At 39.7% G+C, this 26,385-nt stretch overlaps 1 protein-coding gene across 1 annotated transcript in view; it reads left to right on the top strand.

Moving 5' to 3' along the window:
- The first annotated feature begins 1,011 nt into the window (after positions 1-1,011).
- Positions 1,012-26,385, top strand: part of LOC114899129 (phosphatidylinositol 3-kinase regulatory subunit gamma) — an 84,063-nt gene continuing 58,689 nt past the window's right edge. Inside the window, exon 1 of the mRNA XM_029229580.1 lies at positions 1,012-1,796. Within this exon, the coding sequence (XP_029085413.1) occupies positions 1,691-1,796 (106 nt within the window). The 5' untranslated portion in view covers positions 1,012-1,690. The remainder of the gene's footprint in view (positions 1,797-26,385) is intronic.

Here is a 26,385-nt window from a genome sequence, read left to right on the forward strand (position 1 = left end):
AACAACCTCTCACTTAGCAGCACGGTCCTGCAAGTGGGTTTGTGGACCTTTGCTTTATTTGACAACTTATCATGGGGGGTGGGGCGGACTGTCTCAGCTCGGATAAGAGGTCCGTGGGGAGGGACTCTAACCGGGGACCTCCTAAGGACCAGAAGAGCGCGCGTCCCGCCAAGTGACAGCACGCGCCCTCTCTGTCCGCTCCCCTCCCCCGCGGCCAGTCTCCGGGCAGAGGTGTCTCACGCCAGCCCGTCCTCCCCCTCTCCTACTCGTCCGGGCGGACCGAGCCTCAGCGGGAGCCCCGCCTGTCTCCGGGCAGCTTGGGCCCCTGAGCGCTCGCCGAGCCTGTCAGTAACCGCCGTTTGCGCTTTCTTTCTTTCTTCTTTTTTTTTTCCTCCTCTTTTCTTTCCCCCTTCTGCCTTTGTCCCGCTTAGTAACTGAGCTGCGACCAATCGCCGCCTCACCGGCCGGCGCCGGCTGGCTCCTGATTGGCTCGCTTGGGGCGCGCAGCCGTCTCCCGCTCCTCAGCTGGAGCAAGGCAGACAAAAGACGCAGGCTCCGGGCTCCGGCAACCAGGCTCAGCCAATCACCAGCCACTTCATCCTCTCATTTCCCCCCCCCCTCTCGCCTCTCCCTCCCTGCGCGGCTCGCGTGCTCCCGGCACTGACTCCTGGCGAGTGGCCAGCGCCCGGGCCCTACCATTCTGATTGAGGCTGCGGGGAGAAAGGATGGAGGGTTAAGGAGCCGAGGCCTAGGGAGCGGTGGGGAGAGTTGATAGCCGAGGCGGAGGACAGCTTCTTAAAGAGTCTCTCAGGCACCTGACAGAAGCCCCAACACTTCGAGGCGGAATAGAGTGGAAGGGGCAGTAGCGATGCTGGCCATCCCCCCTGCTCGGCGCGGTTAGGTGGCGCCTCAGCGGGAGAGCGTGGGGGCGGGGGAGGGTGTCCCCCCTCCGCGCCGTTAAAATGAAACTCTAGTGGCTTGAGTCAGGGCAGAGCGTGAGGGGAGCCGGCGCTGGCGAGCTTGCATGCAGCCGGGCGGGAGCGCACGGCCAAGCAGAGATAACTGGACACTCGGACGGGCCCCCAACCCCAGGCTGCAGCAGCTTCGGTTCCGAGCCCGACCGGAACGGAGCCCGAGTCCTGGCCCCTGAGGGGATTTCTCCCCGCAGACCAGTGGGACCCCGAAACTTGAACGCAATACCCAACCTCCTTTTTATGCCTTCCTTTGTCACTTACCCACCTTTCTCCCAGCGCGTTCTTTTTCCCCCCCTCTCTATTCTCCCTCTCTCGAAGGACACAAAAGTGGCTTCCGCGGAAAGATTTGAAGGCGGTGGGAGCTTTTCTCTTTGGAGAACGACTGTGTAGGAGGGATTTGGGGGAAGCCGTTTTTTAACACTTCTGCCCTCCGCCCCCCAAGCCTTTCTGTACCCCTTCGAGGAGAAGAGCCCGTAGATTGAACGTTCGGGGGGCATTTTGCTGGCTGCCAAAGCAGGAGAGGGGAAGAGGACCCCGTCCTTGTCCTGGTAGTTGGCTGGACTTGTACCGGCCGTTGCTTGTACCGGCCGTTGGAAACCCCGAAGTACATTTCCGAGTGGGACTTTTACAGATATATATTTTTAGATTTTTAAATAGCAGATAAAAAAAATATATGCTTTCTATATATTTCCTGACGACCTGCCCCTGACAGCGCGATGTACAATACGGTGTGGAGTATGGACCGCGATGACGCAGACTGGAGGGAGGTGATGATGCCCTATTCGACAGAACTGATATTTTATATTGAAATGGATCCTCCAGGTACTTGGGAGAAAAAAGAGAGAATCTTGTGATGGGTCTGATTTGTGTTTAACAAAACCTTGGTGATGTTTTCAGGGCAGAAGTATTCTTGGGTGAACTAGGTTCGGGATGAGGGGCAGATTTGCAGTTAGAGCTGCAGTAAAACTGCTTCTGGTTTACACGTTTAAAGTTTTCAGTTAGGACCCCGATCCTATTGTCCTGTGAGAGTGGGGGTGGGGGCTGGGGTGGGGGATGGGAGGAGAGACCCGTTTCTTTTACTTCTTTGCCTTTGCTTGTCGTTCGGTTTTTTGTCGTACCCTTCACCACCGCCACCCCCCTTTTTTTTTCTTTTTCAATTAAAGATTCTTCTACCTGCAAAGGATGCTTTATATCTCAGTCTTGAAGTCAGTCTTTCCCTTTGGGGAAATTCTTTAAAGCTTGTCATTTCGTACGTTTGTCTTCTTTGGTTCGCTGTGTTTTACGTTCGTTAACTTCTGAAACTGGGTTACCTATGTGATGATTCGTTTTAAGACCCCCTTTTTCTCTCACGGAAACCGAATGCCGGTTAGTGATTTTCAGGGATTGGGCGTTTTTATTCAGTCAAGGCCTTAGTCTGAGCTTTTTCTTTTCAGAATATAGTCACTCAGATCTACGTGCCCTATTTTATTACTCTTTAATTTATGGTGATTTAACTTCATTTATGGGATAGAATTTAACGTAACTTCAATTCTTAGCGTAAAAAAAGGAGAAACCTTTTTTGTGTGAATATATGTGATGTGTACATATATGAGATAGGTTTGAGTATACATAATGTAAAGTATACATACACTGTATTTTTACTTTAGAGCTTTGTCTGAGATCCTTACAGACATTTTGTGTATCTGGTAGGAAAGGAAAAGGAAGGAAAAATGGAAAAGTTGGGTAATTTTTTTTTCTTTAAAGTCTACCCCATTTTATGATTATTAGCTGTCAGATTTTCAAACCCTGTTTGCAGTTATAGACAGCGCTTTATGTAATGATTTTTGAATAAGTAGAGGGCCTTTGTGACTATTTTTGTTGAGGATGAATTCGTTATGTCTTTAAAAAATGTGTTATAGCTAAGCCTATAGAATAAATTGTGTGTCATTGGGGAATCTCAGTTATCATCAGACTGTGTGTTTTTGGAAGCCTTTGAAAGGATTTGAGCCCATGAAAGTGTAATGAAGTATAACTGTCTTATAGGATGTATGTAGAAATTATTTCCTGCGTCCTTGTGAACAGTGAATTATCCTCTTTGTGGTTTTTTTTGAGAGATAGAGTGTTAAATGATGTTACATTAAAAACTAGTACTAATATTGAATCAACCTTTTTCACTCTTAATGATCACTTAGAATTTTTTCTTTTCCCTTCATTTTGGAGCCTTCTTTATTTGCTTTTATAATTGTGACTGCAATCCAGATGCAGCTTTTTTTGTATTTTGCAAAGTTTGTGAGATTTGCCACCCATCTATTGTGTGTATTTCCCCCTTTGTTTCCCCCTAATGGTAAAGCATCATTTCTATTAGATGCATTTATCATTCACATAAATGGAAATTTAGTACATCATTGGTTCCTCTCCTGTAAAAAGTAAGGTTAATAATTCTAGATTTCTGTTACTATAAGAATTATATATTCGAACTGCCTTAGAATCATACTGTATCACATAGTATCTTGCCTTGTAGACATACAAAGGGAATTTGTTAGGCGGAGAGGTGAGTGGGGAGGAGGGGAGAAAATGAAGAAGGCACTAATATTTGAAAAATATGGGCCTGGTAGAAGTGTAGACCGAGTTGAGTTGAGTTGTCCAGAAATGATTTTAAGAAAAGTGAACTATTATAATTATGTAGTAGTGTGGGTCTTACAAGATTGTATAGAAAATTCTGATCCAAACTTTTTGTATTCCATGGAAATAAACTTTTGAGTTTAAAATGTTCATCGTTAAAAGAAATTTTGCATACTGTGATTCTAGTCAGAATTTTGAAAATATGGTTATGCTGCTCTTTATTACCCATTTTATAGTCTTAATGTAGAATACAGTTAGTTATTCCTAACAGCTTTTTAAAAAGGAAGCACACTTGAGTATGCTGAAGTATTGCCTATGAAGTGAAGTAAAAGTGTAATGTAAATAATGTGAACAACCTTGTTTTGTGTGGTAAATTAAGTTTCGAAACATTTAAAACTAAGTTGATTTTTAGTGAAGAGGTTGCAGCATGTCTTGTATCTGCCTTTTTCCTAGTTCCTGTCCCAGATCAAGCTCTTATTTCCTGCCTGGACTGGTGTGATAGTGCACTGACTGTTCTCCCCGTTTCTACTCTGTCCAATCCACAGTATTATTAAAATATCATCTGATGATTTACCTTCCAATGGTAAATCTTCCGATGACTTTAAAAACCGCCCAATGGCTTCCCTTTGCCTACTGAAAAAAAGCCCTTTCTTGCTTATCCTGTCATGTAAGTCCCTTTATTTTTGCTTCCAGCCTAATATTCCAGTCTTTTCTCCTCCTGGAGTCCATCACAAGTTCTGTGGAAGCTATTTTATACTTGCTGTTCCTTACTGTGTGTGCTTTCCTCTTCCTCGGATGCCTTTCACTTTGGGTTGGAATCTTATATATGTTAAGGGCCCTGGTGAGATGCCTTCTATGCCAGAATGTATGTTCCATGATCCCTTCTGTTAGGAGACATCCTTCCCTCCCTCTTCTAGCACTTCTCAGATAGAACTTCTTCCATTCTGTCTAGAGTAGCTTCTGCATTTATTTATGTATACTTCCCCCTTTGGAATTATCTTCCCACCAGCTTATGAGCTTCTTAGCTTGCTCAAGGTCTTGCAAGTAGTAGACAATTTAATAAATATGTGAATTAATGAATACCTAAGGAGCATCATTTCTTTCTAGCCTTTAAGTGCTTTTCTACTTAAGGTCTTTGGTCACCTCATTTCTTGGCTATTGCAATAGCCTAGGGTTAAGTAACTTTCAAATTAAACAGTTGTTGACTTAGGTTCCTTAACTATAATATTAATATTACAGTTTTCAAAGTATGGCTTTCATTTTAATTTTAGACTGAAGCATAAATGTGAAGTTTTTATCTGTTATTGCTTCCAGCAGCCTCAAAAACTAGTATTGAAAGGTGTTTCCCTCCAGCCTGTATTTTCAAAAACTACCATTACCATGCATCCTGAAGGTTTCTAATAACTGCACGGATTGCTACATCTATTACAATTTATTGACAACGTAAGGATTGGATCCAGATGGGACTTTGATGTCTTAATGTTTATGTATTTCCCAGAAATACTGGGAAATACTGAACTGTTTAGATGAAACAAAACTTTTTATTTTGGAGATGTTAAGATTATGGTACAGAGAATTGCTTTTAAGCATCTCAGTTAGTCCTGTTGTGATTTGGGAATCAGGATTATTCCATAACAGAACAGTTGCTGGATAGGCCTCTCAGAGAGCCCTGTTTTTGGTATAGGAGCTATTGGAGGATTACCAGTACATAACTGATCATAAACTCATGCCCAGAGCTTATAGATAGTGGTCTATTAGCTTGCACTTTAGTTTTGACATTGTTATTGTATTTATTTTGAGGAGATGTAATAAATGATTTATTTTTTAAACTAATGGATACAATTCTTTTTAAGATTGTCTGTAGACTTTTTTGTTCTTATCAAGACAAATTTCTGAAATAATCTGTACGGCAGCAACATCTCCTCAGTGGTCACTAGAAAATTAAAAATTTAATTGTTTGGCAAAACATAAATACAGGAAGGTCTAGAAAAGTGGTTCTCATTTTTTTTTTTTTTAATCTCAGTACCCTATTTTTTTTTTTTTTTTTTCCGGTATGCGGACCTCTCACTGTTGTGGCCTCTCCCACTGCGGAGCACAGGCTCCGGCCGCGCAGACTCAGCGGCCATGGCTCACGGGCCCAGCCGCTCCGCGGTATGTGGGATCTTCCCGGACCGGGGCACGAACCCGTGTCCCCTGCATCGGCAGGCGTACTCTCAACCACTGCGCCACCAGGGAAGCCCTCAGTACCCCTTTTATACTCTTAAAAATTATTGAGGATCCCAAAGAGTTTCTGTTTAAGTGGGTTGTATCTATTGAAATTTACTATATTAGAATAAAACTGAGAAGTTAAAAATATTTAATTCATTTAGAAATAATAAAGCATTACATGTTAACATAACTTTAAAATGAGAAAATAGCTATATTTCCCAAAAAACAAACAAAAAAAATGGGAAGAGTGGCATCATTTTATGTTTTTGCAAATAACTTTAATGTCTGGCTTAAATGGAAGACATGTAAATTCCTAAGTCTGCTCCTCTATTCAGTCTGTTGAGATACCACAGGACATAGCCTCTGGAAAACTCCACTACACAGTTGTGAATGAATGAGAGTACAGAAGGCAAGTAATGTCTTAGTGACATTCTGAAAGTATTTTTGATCTGTTGGACCCTCTGAAAAGGTCTTGGGGACTCTCATTGGTCTCTGGACTACACTTTGAGAAGTACTGGTTTAGTAGTTACTTGACTACATAGTTTGATGGCCAACCCAGTAAAGTATCTTCTGACTTTTTTGAAGCCAAATGAAAAGGTTGTTTCAGGAAACTTTCTTGCTTTGGCATACTTGGTATTTTCATCCTGGTAAAATTTAGATTAAGTAACATTCTGGTGGAGAACTAGCATACTGGCCCTGTGGTTGAAGGAAATATCTGCTGAGAAGCAACACTGAAGAAATAGGTCACCTGCCACCATGTGGTCCTTACTATTAGCAGACTGAGCATTCTGCTTCTGTGTAATTTTTCTTTATAACTCTGAACATTTGATGGATTCATCTTATGTAAAATGCTTCTCCTATGTGTAGTAAGGTATTTCTTTTATGAGCTACATGTCACTTTTTAATGATGCTGTAGTATGGGACAAATGTTAATATCATCAAATGATGTAAAAAGCCATGCCAACTTTTCCTGCATGTTCTTATTGAAAAAGATTAGCCATTGCTTTCATTTAATATATTATAGTTTATAGTATATCCAACTATGTTTCATTAGAAATATGGTAAGTCTTCATTTTATAATGCTTTTAAAATTTATTCTCATTTTTTATATTTATCTTAGAATGTAGAAAAGATTGGACATGTTTATGGTCACCATATTTAACAAAGTAGATAGAAAAATAATTACAGATATGTCTGTGTGATATGATATAATTTTTATTGATATTAAAGGGGGATGTAGCCTGAATGTAGTAGGAAGAACACAGGCTTTGGAAACAGATGGTATGGGTCCCATACCTAGCTTTGCTTCTTACTCTGCCCAAGGTTACGTGCCTAACCTCTGTGAGCATCCATTTTCTCTTTTGTAAAATTGAACTAATACGTAACTTTCACAGTTGTTCTGGGAATTAGAAGTACTATGTCATAATCTAGCACAGTGTTTGGCACATGTTATATACTCAGTTCATTGTAGCTTATATTTTAAAGCATATTTTTGTTTAAAGATAATATTTAATTATCTTAACTCTACTGCTTTGGACACTCTTGCAGTCAAAACCTCTTGAGCTATCTTGCCCCATTCTTGTCTCATCCTTGACATTTAAACTGGGGCCGTTTTGTTTTTGGAAGAATTCTCTAGGGTCTTTTCTAGTTATAACATCTCATGAGTCTATGGAAATACGACTCAAGTCATCCTTTCTTTTTAGTTTCTATTGCCCTTGTTCCTCATCACCTAGCATTTGAAATGGTTTGTAATACGGTAATTGTTGCCAACATTTGTTGAGTAGTTATTACAGAACAAGCACTATGTAAATGCTTTCATATGTAGTATTTCCTTTAGCCATACCACAACCTTATAGAATAAGCACTATTAGTATCCCACTTTACAGACAGGAAACTGAGGCATAAATGTGTTTAGTAAATTATTCAGTGCCTCACAGCCAGCAAGTAGCAGAGCAGGTCTGTCTGCCTGACTCTAATGCCCAAGTTCTTAATCAGTGCCTCCTAAGTGATTGCTTTTTTTCTAATTTTTTTCCCCTCCCCCATAAATTCATCCTGAATTCTTCAGCCAGGTTAATCCTACAGAAATGTTATTTTCATCGTCTTACTGCTCTATTTAGAAAAAATCAGCAGCTCTCCATTTCCTTTAAGCAGAGGCTATATTCTTAAACTTGGCTTACATAGTCTTTAGTAATATGATACCAATTTACATTTCCAGCTTAATTACTAATCCTCTATTCTCATTTCTCATCTTGCCCAATTCCTTGCTTATCCCCTCAATATACCTTGCTTATCCCCTCAATATACCTTGCTTATTTCCACCTCCAGCCTTTTGGTTATGCCGCTTCTTGTGTTAGATTATGCCCATCCCACCCCATCTTCAAATCAGGATCCTTTGCAAGTCCTTCTTCCTTTTTTTCTTCCTCTGAAAATTCTAGCACTGAACCCCTTAATTATCTAGGGCTAAGGTCTGTTATTTTGACACAAAATCATGTTATATTATGGCATTAATTATTTTGTGAATATAATTTATCTCCCCAACAAGGTAAGCTGCTTGAGGTCAAGCTGTCATATTTCTTTTGTATCTATTTTTTTTCTCTAAATACCCAGTGTCCAAATATTTTGTTAAATCTTAGACCTGTGGACCCAACCAGCTTCATTTGTGACTTGTTTCAAAATATTGATATTATTTATTATCAACATGTGACCTTTAAACTTATAAAGGTAATTTATTCTAACAAAAGAAATAATGAAAAATTCCAATACTTAATGTTATCAGCAAAATTTTATGGTTTCATGTAAAAGTCACATTTGAAATTTGGAACAATTAAAGTGAGTAGTAAGTTTCTGAAAGTTTGTTAGGCTAGTTTTAACACAGTATTGGGTTAAATGTAGATTTAATTTACTTAATGTGTTACTATCCCAATTAAATTTAGATTGTGTAGGACCTGACTTGGGATAGCAAGGTAAGGTCAAGCATAGAGCCTTATAAATCAGTTTGCAAATTGTTTGCCCATATATGGTATATTTTTTGTTTCTTGTGTATTATTTGTAAGTTCATATAAAGTAAGAGGGTTATCTAATTTTTTTAATAAAAGAGTCAGTAGGCTAGGTCCAGCCTGCCAGATCATACCATTTTGCATGTCCCACGTCAATATAAAAACTGCCCTGTGCCCTGTGAATATGAGCCAACACAAAGCCAAAGTCAACACCATGATGTCATACCATCCGCCATTATCCAGCCTTGGATTTCCTGTCTGATGTTCTGTTTGTGGACCAGATTAGTTGTCTACCCGTGTGTAAGGGTATAGGGCAACAAATCCAGAGCATGTAGCTTTGTAATCTTAAATACTTATTGTTATAGTTTCTTTTTTTTTTTTTGGCTATGCCACGTGGCTTGCAGGATTTTAGTTCCCCGACCAGGGATTGAACCCGGGCCATGGCAGTGAAAGCGCCGAGTACTAATCACTGGACCACCAGGGAATTCCCTAGTTTCTTTTTTTTAAAACTTAAGAAAAAATAAATTCAATCATGAGTCAAAATTTAAAATTTGTGTATAAATTGTTTTGGAGAAGGCCTTATTGAAATGATTGTGCTAGAAGAATACTGCTTTAGAGTTCGTTCTTTCACATGTATCCTTTTTAACTTTCTAACTCTACAGCTGAGTCACTCAGTATGGTATAATTCCTGTTGAACTTCTAATATGCATTTGTAGAATTAGCTACAAACCTTTTTTTAAAGATAGTTTAAGATAAATTTTATTTTTCTTATTAAAAGCACTACAAAAATACTACATAGTCATTGTGGAAAAGATAAAAAATACAGATAAGTAAAAAGAAGAAAGTAGGAGCTCCCGATCCTACCACACAGAATAACCACTGTGATCACCTTTAGATATATTCTTTCACGTGTGTATTTCTCATTTCAAATTCAACTGAGACAGTACTGTAAATATCTGCTTTTTAAGGTATTTATACAAACTTTTACATTTGAGAATAGTTTTAGATTTACAGAAAAGTTGCACAGAGAATTCCCATATACCTTTCACCCAGTTAAATACCTGCTTTTTAAAAAAAATTTATTTAATTTATTTTTATTTTTGACTGTATTGGGTCTTCATTGCTGCGCACGGGCTTTCTCTAGTTGCGGTGAGCTGGGGCTTCTCTTCGTTGCGGTACAAGGGCTTCTCATTGTGGTGACCTCTCCTGTTGCAGAGCATGGGCTCTAGGCGCGTGGGCTTCAGTAGCTGTGGTGCATGGGCTCAGTGGTTGTGGCTCATGGACTCTAGAGCGCAGGCCAGTAGTGTGGCACACGGGCTTAGTTGCTCTGCGGCATGTGGGATCTTCCCGGGCCAGGGATTGAACCTGTGTCCCCTGCATTGGCAGGTGGGTGCTTCACCACTGCACCACCCGGGAAGCCCAACACCTGCTTTTTTTTCATTTAATTTGTCATGAACACTTTCCCATGACAATAACTATTCATGTCAATATCATTTTAAATAATAGGATTGTATTCAATTGTAGGGATATAGCATATTTATTGAACTAATTCTATTTAACCACAAACTTTTTTTTCTGAGGTTAGTCCTGGGATATGTTTCATAAAAAAGTATGTAGTTAGTATGTTTTCAGCTGTAAGCAGCAGAACCTAATTCAACATGGCTTAAGAAATAAGAAATTTTATCTTCTCATAGAATAGCTTCAGCATTGGTTGATTACAGAAATTCAACAATGTCAGTAAAAACCCATATTCTTTCCATTGCTCAGTTCTGCTGCTCTCCATGGGATAGGCTTACAGGCATCACATCCATACACACAACTTCTAAAAGAAGGAAGATGTCTCTTCCTGTGCCTCTGTTTACAGAGAGAGGAAACTTTCTCCAAAAGCCTCTAGCAGGCTTCTTTCAGACCTTTTTTGGCCAGAATTGGGTAGTATGTCCATTCCTCAACCCATCAGGAATGGTTCAATAGTGATTACTATCAAACTAACTGAGTTTGCGCCTGAATCTGGAGTGGTGTTGACTTCCCCTGAGGCATTATACTGGGGAAGGATTCTATTAGGAAGGAAGAAGGAGGGGATGAATTCTAGGTAGGCAAACAACAGTGGCCAATCTGGAAAGTAATTTGGAGAACCATAGCTCTTTCAAAGTTCTCGTCTCTGTGTTTGGAAATGAAAAGAATTAGCGAGTTAATGTGTTTTTCTTTTTCAAAACTAAAATCTAATTAGTATAGTGATGTATTATGAAACCCATTTTCATTTTATAAATTGGAATTCACAGGGTCACATAGTACTGAGAGTTAAATATAAGACAGGCCTTTTCCTATCTTACCAGTTGCTTTCTAGAAGATGAGGAAGCTAACTTCTCTGGTTAACAGTTTCCTTACTTGAGTCATGTAGGTGTTGGAATAGAGTATATTAGTATATTAAGTAAATGAGTGTGAAGAGAGAATTTTGTAAAACTGTAAACTCCAAATTTCAAAGTTTAGTAAATTAAGTAAGTTTGGTATATGAAGCCTTGGACTTGTAGAATGATTTATGATTTGAATGACTGATGTTAAAAATTAGGACACTTAAAGTAACCCATAGATCAACCCATACATTTCAATTAAAATGTATTAACTAGTTAGAAATTTAGAGGCAATATAGTGGGGCTGTTAAGAGAGAGGGTTCTGGAGTCAGATTGCCTGAGTTCAGATTGTGCCTCTGCCACTTCGTAGCATATGTCATTGAGCAATTTACTTATGTTTTCTGTGTTTTGGTTTCCTCACCTAAAAAATGGGGATGATGATGGTCCCTACTTCAGTAGGATTGTTGTGAGAATTAACAACTGTAAAGCAGCTAACATGCCCAGACCATATTAAGCATCCAAAAATGTTTTTGTTCATGTGTATTGATTAATTCATGTTTTTCAACAAATATTTGATTGCCAGATAGTGTTCTAGGTATAGCAGTGAACAGAACAGCAAAGCTCCCTGTATTCATGGAGTATACATTTTTTTTTTTTTGGAGTATACGTTTTTAAGGGAGGGGAGAGAGCAAAGAATAAACAAATTCATAAGTGAAATACATAGTGATGGTGATAAATGATATGGAGAAAAAGCAGAGAACAAAAAGAGAGTGCTGGGTGGGGGACCTGCTATTTTAAATAATAGGACAGGGAGGGCCTGACCTAAAGGAAATGAGGGGGCTAGCCAGGTAGATATATGGGAGCTGAGAGGGCGGGGGAGTGTGCCTGGTAGAGGGGATACCATATGACTTACTCTGAGGCAGGAGCGTGTGTGTCATGTATTCAGGGATCGTCTACGAGGCTAGTGTGGTTGGAGTGGAATGAGGGGAAAGTAGTAAGATTTAAAGACAAGTAATGGTGTGGATGGTGGGGAAGACCATGTAGGACATTGTAAGAACTTTGGCTTTTAAAACTTGACTGAGGAATATAGCCAATATTTTATAGCTATAAATGGAATATAACCTTTAAAAATTGTGAATCACTATTCTGTACACCTGTAACTTGTACATCAACTTATACTTCAATAAAAAAAAACTTAACTGTGATGAGAAGCCATCCAAGGTATTGAACAGTGATGTATTATGATTCCTGGCTTAAAAGGATGATTCTGGCTGTTGGTGGAAGTGGAGAAACTGGTTAGGAAGCTACTGCAATAAACAAGCTGAGGGATGGTGGTGGCTTGGATAAGGGTGGACGCTGAGGAGATGGTGAAAGTAGTTGGATTCTGAATATTATGACCAGTTATGTAGCTTGTCATTTCTAAACTGACTTAATTATTTTCTAATTTCTTAGCTTTAAGTATGCTTTAGTAGTGAAAAGATTTAGCTTTTAAAATTATGTCAAAACTATATATTTTGGATGGATTTTTCTCTTTTTTGAAGTGTTATAATTTCTAATCTCTGCCATCTGAGTGCAAAGCAGCATAATATGTGGCCTTAGTTATTTGATGAAGGCTTACTCATAAGTTGCTTTGATAAACATTACTGTATAAATCTAGACTGTACTATAATTTACTTTCAAAAGTAACTTTGAAAAGAAAATTATCTTAAAGTTCTAAGTTTCTATGGTGGGCTTTGAAGGGGAGAAGAAATTAAAGAGAAGGAAGCCATGCCATATATGTGTCATTTTACTTTATGTGGTAAAGTTGTTAGTGTTTTAGAATAATTAAACTATATTTATGTGTTTTTGCTTATTAGTGGAATGCTTAAGTGCTTGAGTATAGACATTGCTTTGAAATAGGGAAGTGTTGCTCAGTGTTTAGGAGCTCTGAACTCGGGCTGCTTGGATTTCCAGCTCTAGCCCTGTCTACTTCTGGTTTGTGACCCTGGACAGTTTCCTAATCTATATAGCAGGGAGAAGAATATTAACCCCATTGTAGGGTTGTTGTGAGAATTACATGAATCAGTACATGTTAGACACCTAGAGCAGGTATCTGTTGTTGTTATTATTTTTATTATTAAGCTGGGATGCTTTGTGACATATCTCCTCTGTTCCATTCAGATGAAGCACCAGCCTAACATTTAAATTGAATTGAAAAGTAATTTAAATCTTTATTCCAGCTTCTCAAAAATGCCAAAGGGGATTACATTCATACCATATTGCATTACCACTTAAAATCTGATTTCTCCATTTTTTTTAAGAGTATCTTTTTAAAAATAATTAATTAATTAATTTTGTCTGCACTGGGTCTTCATCGTGGCACATGGGCTTCTCTAGTTGCAGCACATGGGCTTCTCTAGTTGTGGTGCGCAGGCTCAGTAGTTGCAGCGCGTGGGCTTCTCTAGGTGTAATGCACGGGCTCTCTAGTTGCAGCATATGGACTTTGCTAGTTGCAGCATGTGGGTTCTAGAGTGCATGGGCCCAGTAGTTGTGGCGTGTGGGCTCTCTAGTTGCGGTGCATGGGCTCAGTAGTTGTGGCACATGGGCTTAGTTGTGGTATGTGGGATCCTAGTTCCCCAACCAGGGATCGAACCCAGGCCCCCTGCATTGGGAGCTTGGAGCCTCAACCACTGGACCACCAGGGAAGTCCCTGATTTCTCTATTTTTGATCAGTATCTTTGCACGGTTAATCCCAAACTTCCTTCTCTCTTTTAAAACTTGACAAACTCTATAGCAACTTGAACAGTCTCATTGTTTTTGTTTCTTTCCTCCCTTTCTCAAACTTATTAGTTTCTCTTCCAGGAGTACCTGTTTCCCTTTCAGCTCTCTCCTTTGCCTATTTCATTACTCTGATCTGTATAATAAGGGCCAGGAACCAAGGGAGTAAAGAAAAGAAGCTATGAATACTCATATAGCAACATATTTCATTTTGTCACACTTCTCTGCCATAGAGGGTATAACATGTTTGACTTTTAGAAAGAAGTTTGCTTAAGACAATCAGGTAGTTCAGACCTGTTTTAGGATGTTAGCTCAGGACTTGGGAGTTTAGTCTTTTTCCTAGTAGTCATGAACTATGTAAGAGAAATTATCACTTCTGTCTGACTGAGATTGATGTGGGCCTCTCTTTTGATTCCTAGGGATCAAAAATGGGCATTTAGAGTAGAGTTGCCAGATAAAATACATTCAGTATGTCCCGTGCAATATTTGGGACATATTTATACTAGAAAGTTATTCATTGTTTATCTGGAATTCAAATTTAACTGGGTGTCTTGTGTTTTTATTTGCTAAATTTGCCAAGCCTAATTTAGAGAGAGGCTAGACAGTTGAATAGACACTATTTCCTAGTACATTCTCCCCATGGAGATAGGTGTGTAGGGATAGACATGTAACTTGTTGTAATGGATATCAGGATTTTTTAGTTTCAGTAGCAAAAAGTCCAACTCAAATTGGTGTAAGCAAAGAGAATTTATGGGTTTGTGTAGTTGAAAAGTTGAAAGGGGATGAGGGAATAAACAGGGTTGTACTGTATCGCACAGGGAACTATATCCAATCTCCTGGGATAAACCATAATGGAAAAGAATATAAAAAAAGAATGTATATATGTGTATAACTGAGTCACTTTGCTGTACAGCAGAAATTAGCACAACATTGTAAATCAACTATACTTCAGTTAAAAAAAAAAAAAAAGGGAATGGGGGTCCCTGGCTGGGTTTGATTAAGACTGTCAGGCTTTGGCCCTGTTTTTCTGCATTTCTCTTGGCTCTCCCCTATATCAGTTTTTTTCTCAGGCTGGCTTCCCTGGTAGTACAAGATGATTGCCTGTGGCTCCTGGGACTACATGTTTCCTCAATTCTGGGTGGGAAAAAAGGATGCTTCCCACAAATATAACACAGAAATCCTGAGTTTGTCACTATTTAGACTATTCCTGTGTCTCAAAGGATCACTGTCTTAAAATCTGGATTCCTTGAACTATTAATTGTAGCTTTCTCTGTCTGGTAAACTTGAGAGTGCATCAGAACCACCTGGAGGACTTGTAAAAACACAGATTGCTAGGCCTTACCCCCAGAGTTTCTGATTCAGTAGGTTTGGGTTCTAAAAATTTGTATTTGTAACAAGTTTCCAGATGTTACTGATTTGGCTGGTCTGCAGACCACACTTTGAGAACTACTGCTGTGTGTAATCAGGGCCTACTCCTGGAGCTGGGGAAGGGGTCAGTCCCACATAAACTCCTTACCAGTGTGGGGAAGGAACAAGACAGGTTTTGAGGAGTTAATTACAATGTCTACTAAAGAGAGGACTGCTGGCTGTTTTTTGCCTGTCCAGCTTCCTTTCCCTCTTTTTTTTTCTTGTTTTTCCTTCCCTCTTATTTGGGTAACAGCTTCCTGATTTTTGTCTTGGAACCATTCCTCCCCTATTTGCAATCAGTGTGGCTTAGGTAGAATTGATCTAAGCCATTGGCTTTAAGGGTGGGCACATGACCCAGGCCTGGCCAATAAGATCACTGCATTTGCCTGGCCAGGGGGATTAGCCTAGGAGTTAACAGGGCAGTGATCTTTGTAATATAGTCAATGCACATTACTATACGTTACTATTTACTGTCCTGACTAGTGATATAAAGATGGCATCATCCTTGTCCTTAAGGAGCTCAGACTGTAATTAAGGAGTACCCACATGTAAACAAATGCATGTAGTACTTCTCTTTATAACTTCCTCCCTTTCTCATGTGTATCATCTAACATACATTTCCATTGTATACTGTATTACCCACTTTATAATCCTTAACCACAGTTATAATTAGTTGTTTAGCATCTTTAGTCCTTATTAGATTATCAGTTCCATCAGGATAAGGGCTGAGTCCTTAATTAACTGCTGGGTTTCCAGTACTTAGCACTGTCTCTGGCACATAGAGGTACTCAGTAAATACTGATTGAATGAATGTTTTAAGTATAGTAATAGAAAAATGTATAAAAAGAAGAGGGAATGATTGGTTTACTGGTGGGGTAGTAGAGCGATAGCAGCCTGAGTAAATGCACACAACTTGGTGTATTTGGGAACTGTAACTAATTCAGTTTTGTTGAAACAAGTGTGAGGTAGGAAGTGGTGGTAAATGAACCTGGAGAGATAGGTGAGGGCCAATTGATGAAAGGCCCTGAATGCTACACTTAGAGGCTGGATTTTTTCCTATGGGCAGTTGGGGAGCCACTGACTGATTGGTTTCAAGTAGGGAAAAGAATATATTGGCTGCAAAGTGAAAAACAGATTGGAGGAAAGCCAGATTGAAGAAAGTAAACTCTCTAGGAGGCTATTTCAGTACAGATGAAAGATGTTATGAAAGCCTAAGGTAAATGGAAAAAAAAAAAAAAGAACAATATGGAGGTTGGGGGGAGACCCTGTGCATAAGAACTCATGTGGACTCATGGAGATTTTTACTATAATTTAATTTTGTTTTAGCAACAGAGACTGCCTTAGCCAATCTTAACTACTGACACATAGTTCTACATACATACCCACTTTATATTTGTAACTAGAGATTATGTTTCTGTTTTATCTTCTAATCATTTAAAAAAAATAAGTGGAAATTACCTGCCCCCCACCCCCCCAAAAAAAAACCCCTAAAGTAAGGTAGTAGCAGAGAGAATGAATACGAGTGTTATTTAAAAAGTAGAATTGATGGGACTTAGAGACTATTTTGAGAAAAATCAAAGACTCTAGAATGATTTTTAGTTTTCTGGCTTGGGAGATGGTGGTACCATAAACTAAGAGACACAATTTAAAGAGGAAGGACAGCTTTGGATCATATGGAGAGAAGTGTAAATGTGTATTTTATTCTAGGTACTCTTCTAATGGCTGGGAATATAACAATGAACAAAACAAAGTGCTTGTTTATGCAGGAGGAGATACGACAGTAAACAAATTAAGAAGTAAATACATAGTTATGTTAGGTGAAGACAAAGGCTATAGAGGAAAAACAACTACTGGCTTAGGAATTCCCTCGTGGTCCAGTGGTTGTAACTACACACTGTCACTGTGGAGGGCTCGGGTTCAATCCCTGGTCGGGGAACTAAAATCCCACAAGCCATGTGACACATCCAAAAAAAAAGGAAAAAACAAAACAAAAAAAAGCTACTGGCTCAGGGAGATGGAAGTCAGAGAAGGAATTACTGTTTTATTTTGGGTAATCAGAGAAGGCCTCACTGATATGGTGATTTAACCTTATTGTGACATAAAATACATATTAATAAGTATATAAAACATAAATGTACAGTTTACTGACTTCATATAAAGTGAACAACCTTGTAACCACCACTTAGATAAGGATGTTGAAGATAGCTTCCCGGAAGCCAAAAGCATGCCCCTTTCCAATTAATATCCCCCTTCTCTTCTTCCCACCAGAGGTAACCATTGACTTGACATTTTTTTTTTTTTTTTTTTTTTGGTCTGCACTGCGTGGCTTGCGAGATTTTATTTCCCTGACCAGGGATCGAACCCAGGCCCCTGGCAGTGAGAACACCAAGTCCTAACCACTGGACCTCCAGGGGAGTTCCCTGTTCTTAAATGATATATTTTAGTTTTGCCTTTCTTTTGAGTTTCAGATATCTGGAATTATACCATATGTATTCTCTTGTGGTTTTTGTTCAGAATTGTCATCTATATTGTTTTGACCTAGCTGTAGTTTCTTCTTTTTTTATTATATGGTATTTCATTGTGTATCACAGTTTATTCCTACTGTTGATAGATATTTGGGCAGTTTCTATTTTGTCTGTTATGGACAGTGCTGCTATGAACATTTTTGCACACATGCCTTGTTTTACATCAATGCATTTTTGTAGGATATATCTAGGATTCAGAATTCTGGTTTATAGAATATGTGTATCTCAGCCCTTCTAGAGAATGCCGAACTATTTCCTTTTGTAACAGTATATGTTACTCTAACCCTCGGTATTGTCAGACATTTACATTTTTGTAAATCTCATAAGTGTGTAGTGGTATCTCATTGTGGTTTAAATTCATTTGCATTTTCCTTATTCCTAATGAGGTTGGTAATCTTTTCGTATGTAGGCCATTTGGTTATCTTCTTATAAAATGCCTTTTCATGTCTTTTGCCTGTTTTTCTGTTGGATTGTCTATTTTTAAAAATATTTACTTATTTATTTGGTTGCACTGGGTCTTAGTTGCAGCAGGTGGGCTCCTTAGTTGTGACTGTAGGGCTTCTTAGTTGTGGCATGCATGTGGGATCTAGTTCCCTGACCAGGGATTGAACCCGGGCCCCCTGCATCGGGAGCATGGGGTCTTATCCACTGCGTCACCAGGGAAGTCCCCTATTTTTTCTTTTTCTTAGATTTGTAGGAATTATAGGTATGGGTGTCAGTCCTTGTTTATTATTGTACATGTATTGCAGATATTTTCTCTTAAGGTGACATTCTGAGCAGAGACCTAAAGGAAATGAATGAGTGAGCCATGGGGTTAGCTGAATGAAGAGTATTACAGGTAGAGTGAGCAACAATAACATACAAAGACCTTGAGGCAGGAGTATTTTTGAAATGTAGGAGCAGCAAAGGATGCTTACCTGAGGTTGGAAGAGAGAGGGGTAGGAGGATCTCAGAAAAAAAATGAAGCAAAATGAAAAGAAAAAAAAAAAATCATGGGGCTTCCCTGGTGGCACAGTGGTTAAGAATCCACCTGCCAATGCAAGGGACACAGGTTCAAGCCCTGACCCGGGAAGATCCCACATGCCGCAGAGCAACTAAGCCCATGCACTACAACTACTGAGCCTGAGCTCTAGAGCCCGCGATCCACAACTACTGAGCCCACAAGCCACAACTACTGAATCCCATGTGTCTAGAGCCCGTGCTCCGCAACAAGAGAAGCCACTGCAGTGAGAAGCCTGTGCACCACAACGAAGAGTAGCCCCCGCTCGCCGCAACTAGAGAAACCCCGTGCAGCAACAAAGACCCAACACAGCCAAAATAAATAAATTAATTAATTAAAACAAAAAACCAAAAAAACCCCCCAAAACTCATGGAGTGTTCCTAGTAAAAATGTAGACTATAAAATCCACTCCTTGCTATTACTACAAATATGTAAAAATGGAGTATGGTGAAGGAAGAGAACTAGAATACGATAGAATGAAAAGAATAATTTAATGATGGGATTGTGGATAATTTTTGTCCTAGATTTGTTATTATATATCAAAAACAATGTTAAAAGTACATTTAAAAAGAGAAAAGATTTGCAAGTGGATACTACAGTTAAGTTAAAAAAATTAGTCTTCAGAAAGATAATCTCGGAGCTGCCTCTTACTCTCAGGCATTAATACATAGAAACTCTGTATTAGTTTCCTGTTGCTACCATAACCAGTTACCATAAACTTAGTGGCTTAAAATATTATTATCTTGCAGTTCCGGAAATCAAAAGTTCTAAAATCAAGGTGTTGGCAGGCTGTATTCCTTTTGGAGGCACTAGAGAAGGATTCATTTTCTTGCTTTTTCCACCTTCTAGAAGCTGCCTGCATTCCTTGACTCCTGGCCCCTTACTCTATTTCAAAGCCAGTAGCATTGCATCTTCAAAACTCTCTCTCTCTCTGACCTCTGCTTCTGTTGTCATATCGCCTTCTCTGACTGATATTCTTGCCTTCCTCTTATGAGGATGTTTGTGATTTCTTTAGCTCGCTTGGATAATCCAAGATGATCTTCCCATCGCAATATTCTTAACAGAATCACATCTACAAAGTCCCTTTTGCCATGTAATGTAACATATTCACAGGTTCCAGGAACGTTCTAGGGATGTCTACATCCTTGGAGGGCTGTTATTCTATCTACTGCAGACTCTAAATTTGAGAATAAAAATTTCACTTAATCCTGTTTCTTAGGGTTTGATGAATGAGGAATTAGAAGTTTAGATAAAAGAGAGAGGGCCCTCATTAGCAGAGAAGGAGCTTGGTGAATGTCTTATCTTAATTTTGAGTATTCTACAACATCTGCCATAGAGGGATAGTTTAGAGTTAGCCTTACGCATGATGTGAGGAGTACCTGAAAGATTGCTAGGAACTTTTAAGTCACATTTCATGTAGTTGATGCCTTGAGAGAAAGAGGATTGTGCTTTGTTAGAAGACTGGTTTGAATTTGGTCTGCTTAACAACTGTGTGACATTGAACGGTCTTCATCTGTGAAATGGGAGTAGTCGTACTTAATTCACAAAGAATTTTATAAGAATTATAATATATATATACAAACATACACATATAATGAAATAATACTTAGCTTGGTATCTGGCATATAGCAGGTACTCACTTTTCTTGAAGGTCAGTGCTTTTGTGATATACTGATAGGGAAATATTAGAGAGGTTAAGGTGAGCGGCTTGTGCTGGAAGCTTTGCTAGAGGCAGCTGCACATCTCAGTTGCTAGAAGCTGCCTGACTCTAGCGTGTGCTTGGCTCTAAGGTCAGGATGGGTAAACTTTTGAGACAAGAGAAACAGTGGGTTCATATTTGTAGCAAGTGTCACTGATCATGATTCTTTTTTTATGGCTCATTTTACCTTTTTCTTTTTTTTTTTTTCATTTTACCTTTTTCTATGGGAAATTTCAAAAATGTTTTTCTGTCTTCAGGCTGACCTTTTTTTCTTTTTCTGCCTGCAATAAAAGTCTACTGCTGTTTTTTCGGCATAATTATTCTTGGATCTTCTCTTTTTCTCTATGGTAAGCCTAAATGCTGATCATCTCATACATTAATTCAACAAATATTTATCAAGTGCCTTCTGTCAGTGAGACACTCAGCACTGGAGACACGAAGATAAATAAGAAAAGGTGTGTCCTGAAGGAGCTCCAGTTTCAGTACAAAGACAGGTAAATAGCTATACGATAATGGATAAGCTTTATATTAGAATGTTAGCAAAGCTCTATGGAATCAAAGAGGAGATAGTGCTTACCTAGGCCTAAAAATGTGAGGGAAGGTTTCATGGATACAACTATGTATGACCTGAGTCTTAAAAAAGTAAGTGGAGGGCTTCCCTGGTGGCGCAGTGGTTGAGGGTCCGCCTGCCGATACAGGGCGCGCGGGTTCGTGCCCCGGTCTGGGAAGATCCCGCATGCTGCGGAGCGGCTGGGCCCGTGAGCCATGGCCGCTGGGCCTGCGTGTCCGTAGCCTGTGCTCCGCAACGGGAGAGGCCGCAGCGGTGAGAGGCCTATGTACCTCAAAAATAAATAAATAAATAAATAAAAATAAATAAAAAAGTAAGTGGAAGGAGAGTGTGGTGAAAGAGAAGGAGAGAGAAAGGAAGAGGGAGAGAGAAGAAGGAGAAGAAGAGCGGGGAGGAGGAGAGAGAGAGAGAGGGAGAAAGAAAAAGAGAGGAATGGGCATTCTTTGCGGTACAGGGAACCATATGTACAAAAGCATGAGAGGGTGTTGTATGTTTGGATGAACTGTGGGTGTTTGGGTGTGGCTAGGGTGAAAGGTGCCTGTGGGAAAATAATAAGAAAATGAGCTTAGAAAAGTAAGCAGGGGGCTTCCCTGGTGGCGCAGTGGTTGAGAGTACGCCTGCCGATGCGGGGGACGTGGGTTCGTGCCCCGGTCTGGGAGGATCCCCACGTGCCGCGGAGCGGCTGGGCCCGTGAGCCATGGCCGCTGAGCCTGCGTGTCCGGAGCCTGTGCTCCGCAGCGGGAGAGGCCGCAGCAGTGAGAGGCCCGTGTACCGCAAAAAAAAAAAAAAAAAAAAGGAGGAAAGTAAGCAGGGCCAGGCCCTGAAGGGCCTTATATTCCACACTGAAGAATTTGGACTTTATCTTACAGGTAGTACAGAACTCCTGAAGCATAGTATGCTAAAGCAATATGATTAGATTCAAGGCTCAAAAGTAGCAGGGCAGGTAGGAAAAGAAGATTGGTCTCTGGGAAGCTCAGGGGCAGATTTTCAAGAAGGACAAAATGGCTTACAGGGACTTCCCTGGTGGCGCAGTGGTTGAGAATCCGCCTGTCAGTGCAGGGGATACGGGTTCAAGTCCTGCTCCGGGAAGATCCCACATGCTGCAGAGCAACTAAGCCCCTGCGCCACAACTACTAAGCCTGTGCTCTAGAGCCCACGAGCCACAACTACCGAGCCTGCGTGCCACAACTACCGAAGCCTGCGCCCCTAGAGCCTGTGCTCTGCAACAAGAGAAGCCACCGCAATGAGAAGTCCGCGCACCGCTACGAGGAGTAGCCCCCACTTGCCGCAACTAGAGAAAGCCCGCGCACAGCAATGAAGACCCAACGCAGCCAAAAATAAATAAATAAAATTTAGAAATGGCTTACATTGTAAAACCTGAAGTGATTTTGTGAAATAAAGATAGAAAAGTTTCTGCTGGACCTTGTTATTGAGAAGAAATCAAATTACAGTAAGTTGAAGAGTGGATGAGAGGTGAGAGTATAGACTATAAATATATAGACCACTCTTAGAAAACTTGCTGTGAAGGAAAAGTGAGAGGTAACAAAAGAGAGACATAGACCTGAGAAACAGAATTTTTTTTTTTTAAAGACAGAAAAATTGAACAACTTATATTTTGGTGGAGATAATAAAGCAGAGATAAGGTTGAATATATGGGTGGGGGGTGTGATTTGATGGAACAGGAAAGTGATGTGTTTGGAGGTGAGAGGAATTATTATCCCAGGGAAGGAGGAAAGATACCTTTGTCTAACACTTAGAAGGGAGGAGATGGATTTGAAGAACAATGTAGGTTGGAAAATTGGGTGAGGTCAGACTTCTTTTTTCTGGTAGAGGGCAATTGTGAAAGAGGTGTGTAGAGTGATTGCTGTGTGGGATGGAAAGGGCCACTGATATATAAATGAATTACTAATAAGATAGTTAATGTCAGTGAAGATTAGAGACTTGCAAATTTGCAGTGGCACAAATTCCATGCTTGTTGTGCTTTTCTTCAGCAGCACTCAGCACTTGTGGTATGGAAACAGGAAGCAGGTGGTTGGATAATTCCCCATGATTGAGAGATGTACTGGGCTGGTGTGGCAAAAGAACAACAAGGAGCTGGGTAGATATATCAATAAGAGAGTGGTTGATGCTCAACACTGAGGGCATAGTTAAGTGAATTATGACACATTCATATAAAAAACTCTTGCAGCTATTAAAATTTATGTTTATAAAATGCTTATTTTATAGTATTAAGGTAATAAGAGTGCTGTATGTTGTACAAAGGTTTAGTAATGATCAACTGTAATACTCTAGGGGTTGTCTTAGGCTTAATGATGAATAAATACTCTCAAAACCAAAAGAGTATTGGTTGTCCCTGTTCACACACAGACAATCATTCGACAGGGATTATTATGTCTACTTTACAGGTGAAGAAAATGAGATTTAGCAAAGGTGACTATTCAGAGTCATAGATTTGATAAATGGCAGAGTAATAACTATTATAGTACTTATTGGGTAGTTAAGCATTGTTCTACTTAAGTAGTCTTATTTAATATTTTCCTCACATATTGCTCTAATTTTCATTTCTCAGTTAAAGAAACAGACTCAGCAGAGAGTAATAATATGAGCAATAGATAACTATAAAAATGTGATACCAACAAGTGCTTTTAGAAATTCAAGAGAAGGGGGGGATTGTGGGCTAGAGTGGAAGGAAGGACTTTGGAAATGATGGTGTTTGAACTTGGACTATGAAGGATAGGTAGGATAGTATTTTTTTTTGCAGTGGGTCTCTTTGATTTACATTTTCCACGTTAAAAAAAGGTTCTCTATAATAGTCTACTATATCATGTTTCTGGAGCCTTTTGCTCAGCTAAAAAAAAATATTATTCTTGCTTATTTTTAATGAAGAGACCAAGGCTATCTATAGATGTCATAAGGGACTCAACATAATATCCAGATCTTGAGTGCATCACATTTGAGACTCCTTTGGAAGGAATGGAAGAAATAATGGCTTCCAATCAGCTTTGCTAGTTGATTCATGAATTCCTTGGTAGGCCTTCTAGAATAGGTTTCAAATATAAATCAATCTATTTATCTGTATATTGATCTTAAGTTATTTTTCTCTTTACACAGTCATTTATATTTGGGTATTATTTTTACTATGGTTAACAGAAGAAAACACTTCATTTGAAACAACAATGAAAAGGCCACTGAAAATTAGTTCTTTCATGCTGAATTGAAACGGGCAAAAATAAGGACTCTTTAAGGATAGTAGTTTAAATTTCCTTTTTCCCCAGTCTTGGCACTTTCCTCTGTGGTTTTAGTGGAAGAAACATTTGAATGTAGAATATTTTACCTTAAGGAATCTTCAAGAACATATCAGAAGGAATTTAGGAAGTATGATCTCACATTACTCATAAAGTAGGGTTTGCTCTGTGTGGATTTGTTATTTATCAGGTTTTATGTTTGGAGATGTCTATAATTGCCATCTGTAAATTTCTACAAGAAGTAGTCACCATTGTAATCTGTCTCATTTGTAGATCAAGTCCGTATGTAATAGATTATGGCTTCAAATGAGTACTTGATACTTTTTAATAGGGCTCATCTGGTAACTACAAAAAGTAAGGATAAAACAGACAATTTAATGAGCTGTGAAAACGTAGCTTCAATAGGGAAAGCACAGTTTAAAAACAACTAAGAATGACTTACCAATACTGACTTGAGAAGAAATTAAAAATCTTTATATAGTCTTTTAACCATAAAAGAAATTGAATTAGTGATTAAAAAAATCTACCTACCAAAACGATTCCAGGTTCATATAGTTTTAAAAATCATGATTAAAAAAAAAATTTACCAGCTTAACCCTTTTTAAATGTGTAATTCAGTAGAGTTAAACATACTCACATTGTTATAGAACATATCTCCAGAACATTTTCATCTTGCAAATCTGAAATGCTGTACCAGTTAAACAACTCCCTTTTCCTCCTCCCCTTAGCACCCGGTGACCGCCATTCTACTTTGTGTTTCTATGAATTTGACTACTTTAGATACCTCATATAAGAAAAATCATATAGTCTCTGTATTTTTGTGACTGCTTATTTCACTTCATGTAATATCCTTAAGATTCATCTATATTGTAGCCTGTGACAGGTTTTCCTTCCTTTTTAAGGCTGAGTAATATTCCACTGTATGTATATGCCACATTTTGTTTATCCATTCATCTGTCAGGGGACATCTGGGTTGTTTTCACTGGTGGCTACTGTGAATAATGCTGCTGTGGACATAGGTATCCAGTGTCTCTTTGAGACCCTGCTTTCAATTCTTTTGGATATATGAGTATATATCCAAATTGGGATTGTTGGATCAAATGGTATTTCTTTTTTTTATTTTAATTTTTTTTGGCCGCATTGTGTGTCATGCAGGATCTTAGTTCCCTAACCAGGGATCGAACCCGTGCCCCCTGCAGTGGAAGCACAGAATCTTAACCACTGGACTGCCAGGGAAGTCCCTCAAATGATATTTCTATTTTTAATTTTTTTTCATAAATTTATTTATTTTATTATTTATTTATTTATTCATTTTGGCTGCGTTGGGTCTTTTGTTGCTGTGCACGGGCTTTCTGTAGTTGCGGTGAGTGGGGGCTACTCTTTGTTGCAGTGCGTGGGCTTCTCATTGCGATGTCTTCTCTTGTTGTGGAGCACGGGCTCTAGGCATGCGGGCTTCAGTAGTTGTGGCATGCGGGCTCAGTAGTTGTGGCTCACGGGCTCTAGAGCACAGGCTCAGTAGTTGCGCAAGGGCTTAGTTGCTCCGCCACATGTGGGATCTTCCCAGACCAGGGCTTGAACCCGTGTCCCCTGCATTGGCAGGTGGATTCTTAACTACTGCGCCACCAGGGAAGCGCTATTTTTAATTTTTTGAGGTACCTCCATACTGTTTTCCATAGTGGTTGGACCATTTTACATTCCCCCAACAGTGCACTGGGGTTCCAAAATTGTGGTACTGGGTTGAAGGTAAACCTTGAACTGAAACACATTATTCTTTCTGTGATTGGTCTCTATGTGTATGTATTTTTATACCTTCTTTGTTATGAGGTTACAAAACGTCTATTGAAAAGGTCTGATAAAAGTCTGTTTTAAATTGGAATTTTTTTTTTTTTTTTTTTGGCGGTACGGGGCCTCTCACCGCTGCGGCCTCTCACCGCTGCGGCCTCCCCCGTCGCAGAGCACAGACTCCGGACGCACAGGCCCAGCGGCCACGGCCCACGGGCCCAGCCGCTCCGCGGCACGCGGGACCCTCCCGGACCGGGTCACGAACCCGCGTCCCC

Source organism: Monodon monoceros, unplaced genomic scaffold, assembly GCF_005190385.1.
Source record: "Monodon monoceros isolate NGI ecotype Baffin Bay Population unplaced genomic scaffold, NGI_Narwhal_1 Super_Scaffold_18, whole genome shotgun sequence".
NCBI lineage: Eukaryota > Metazoa > Chordata > Mammalia > Artiodactyla > Monodontidae > Monodon > Monodon monoceros.